Source organism: Arachis ipaensis, chromosome B07 (genome assembly GCF_000816755.2).
Source record: "Arachis ipaensis cultivar K30076 chromosome B07, Araip1.1, whole genome shotgun sequence".
In the NCBI taxonomy this organism is placed as follows: Eukaryota; Viridiplantae; Streptophyta; class Magnoliopsida; order Fabales; family Fabaceae; genus Arachis; species Arachis ipaensis.
In genome coordinates, this window is record NC_029791.2 from 29,900,256 (window position 1) to 29,902,879 (window position 2,624).

Below are 2,624 nucleotides of genomic sequence, written 5' to 3' on the forward strand. Positions count from 1 at the left end.
TTATTATTTGTAATCTTTAAATCATATTAGCTAAACTCAAATAATTCTATCTATTTAATTTCTTGCTTGCCTCTATCTCCTCATTTAGTAATTTATAGCACACTCGTGTGTATGTGTAACGCACTCCACCGCTAAATAGTTCATAACACTCCATTAATGGCAAATTTTAGTTTCTAGCAAAGTAGCAATGCTGTCTTTTATATATAAAAGCCACTTCATTTGAATCTGTACGCATCAAGTCAAGTGTTTCTACTTTCTACTTAAAAAAAGGTCTTATCAATTAATGCATTAAATAATCATAAAAAATGGTTTTGGCATTCAAAAATCTTTTAAATACAAAAAATTAGTCATAATATAAATATACATATTTTATATGTTGCTTCCCATATTTTTCATCAAAATCATTATTAGAATAATTAAATTTAACGTAGCTGAATAATCAGAATAGTCAATTTTTTTGCATCATTATAATGATTAAATAGTTGTTAATTCTTTTGCCTTATCCTACCAACCATCACTAGAGGACAATGGTGGAGTTGCGTCATTTGATTTTTGTTCCTTTTGGATTTTCCCTATTGTCATTCTCAGCACGAAAGCTAAACCCTCATTGAGTTATCAACACAAATATAGACAATATAGCACAGCTCAGATAAATATTGTTGCTAACAACAAAGAGCAGCTAGTACTACTCATATTTCTCAAGTGTTCTTAACTATAACATACATACATGGGCTCATTTCAAGAGAATAGTTTACATGATGCAATATTGAAGACAAAGGCAACACAATTCAACTTATGTTGAACTCGAATTCCATACTTTCCTAGCAAACCTATTATGGTTACTATTATTCCAAATTTCTAACACACTATAAGTTGGCCACGTTACAATTTCTCTTCACTGCTAGACTATATAAGAAACTAATCAACATAAGAAATCTAATAAGTAATTTGGTAGTAGATATCCTTTTTAGTTTCTCACTAATTTGGTAGTACATATACTTGGCCTCCACAGCTTGATAATTCTTAATCGGTTTCTAACCATTCAAGTAATTGATATAAGTAATTTCTGTTACTAGTCTAAGCAGTTCTTGAAACCTCAACAAGTCTCTGTTTACAGAATCCGCTTAAACTAATTATTTGAATAGTTAAAAATCAATTAAAAATTTTCGAATTGTGAATGAGTGTTTTGTCCTTTTGATTAAATAATCAGAAACTTAAAAGGCCATTTACTCATAATTTGAAAACTAACTTTTTAAGACAGTGAAGAAACTTGAAAACATATCTTAATCCTAATAAACTAGCACAAATAACTGAACTAAGTAAAACTTTAATTTGTAATGTAACATGTAAACACCTTGATAGAAACTGGGTTCCCTAGTTAGGCTTTCCAATTTCTATATCACCATTGTGATTATGATCTCCATTTTCAACATCATCACAAGAATGATCAGATATCCCTGTCCATCCACACTCAAAGGTAAAATCCAAGAAATACAGAATGAAAATGAGAACAAAAGTTGAAACAAACATGGGAATAGGTCCAAAGATCCACATGAAGAGAGGAAAGGAGAAGTAGAAGGCGCGCAAGCCGAGGGACCAGAAGTAGCTCCCCCGGTTGACGGTGGTGGCAACATACTCCGCCGTGAGCATCTGGTGGCGAAGGCTGGTGGATAGTTTCTTGAATGGGACGTTGATGAGGATGCTTGCATGGCTATAGTACCTTATGGATTGAACGTTGAGCAAGAATGCAAGCAAGAAACATACCAATATTGAGAAGAACTTTAAGGAGAGGCATAATTCACTTCTATCACCAAAAACCTCAGAGATAACCGTCATGGTTGCTGGATTTCTGCCGTTGAAGCCGCCGCCGTGGTAGCTGCCGTCAAAGCCGGCTGCTCCTCCGCCGCTGGTCATTAAGACTCCGCCGCTGGTCATTAAGACGGCGATTAGTGAAGAAAGCATTATGGCGGTGGAGGCCAAAAGTGTTGACGCCATTATGTTGTTCCTTAAAGATTGCACTGCAAGAACCCCATTCTTCATCCCATCCTAAATTAAATTATTAATTTCAATATCATGAAGAAAGTAATATAAATAATCCAAAATTGAAAAAATGTTTAAATTCCAAAACCACGTAGGTACCTCCATCATAGCTTGAACCCATAAACGGCGATTGAATGCATTGACACCAATTACAGTTTTGGTGGGTTGCCTCACAACTTTCTGAAGAAGCCATAAATGGTATGCTACCATTGCAAGGAGACCACACGGAACGAGAACGAGATCAAGAACCTTCTTTTCCATTTTCAAGATTTAAAACTCAAATTAAGATTCTGAGATTGAATCTGATGCACGCTAGCTCTCTTCTTTTGCGTAGCCTAATTGGGGAAGATGATGAGAAGTGAGATTAATAAATTGAATGGAAAGAGATTAGAAGAGAACAAATTGGACACGGATGTGAATAGAAGAGTGAAACGTGCGGATCGGATTCAAGAGAAGAACGTGAGAGGGTTTTGTATATATAATGCATTCATACACCAAACTATGTAACTCACATGCCACTCCAATGTAACCTTTTCCTGAACTCGTTTCCTTTTATGACCCTTTTTCCCTTATATAGGATCACG

The 2,624-nt window shown here is 35.1% G+C and overlaps 1 protein-coding gene across 1 annotated transcript; it reads right to left on the reverse strand.

Annotated features, from left to right (window-relative positions):
- On the reverse strand, positions 630–2,579 carry LOC107610110. Its single transcript, XM_016312185.2, has 2 exons — positions 2,140–2,579; positions 630–2,046 (listed from the first exon to the last, which is right to left on the reverse strand). Exons 1-2 carry the CDS (start codon positions 2,299–2,301, stop codon positions 1,375–1,377), a joined length of 834 nt encoding a protein of 277 aa, XP_016167671.1. The 5' UTR covers positions 2,302–2,579; the 3' UTR covers positions 630–1,374.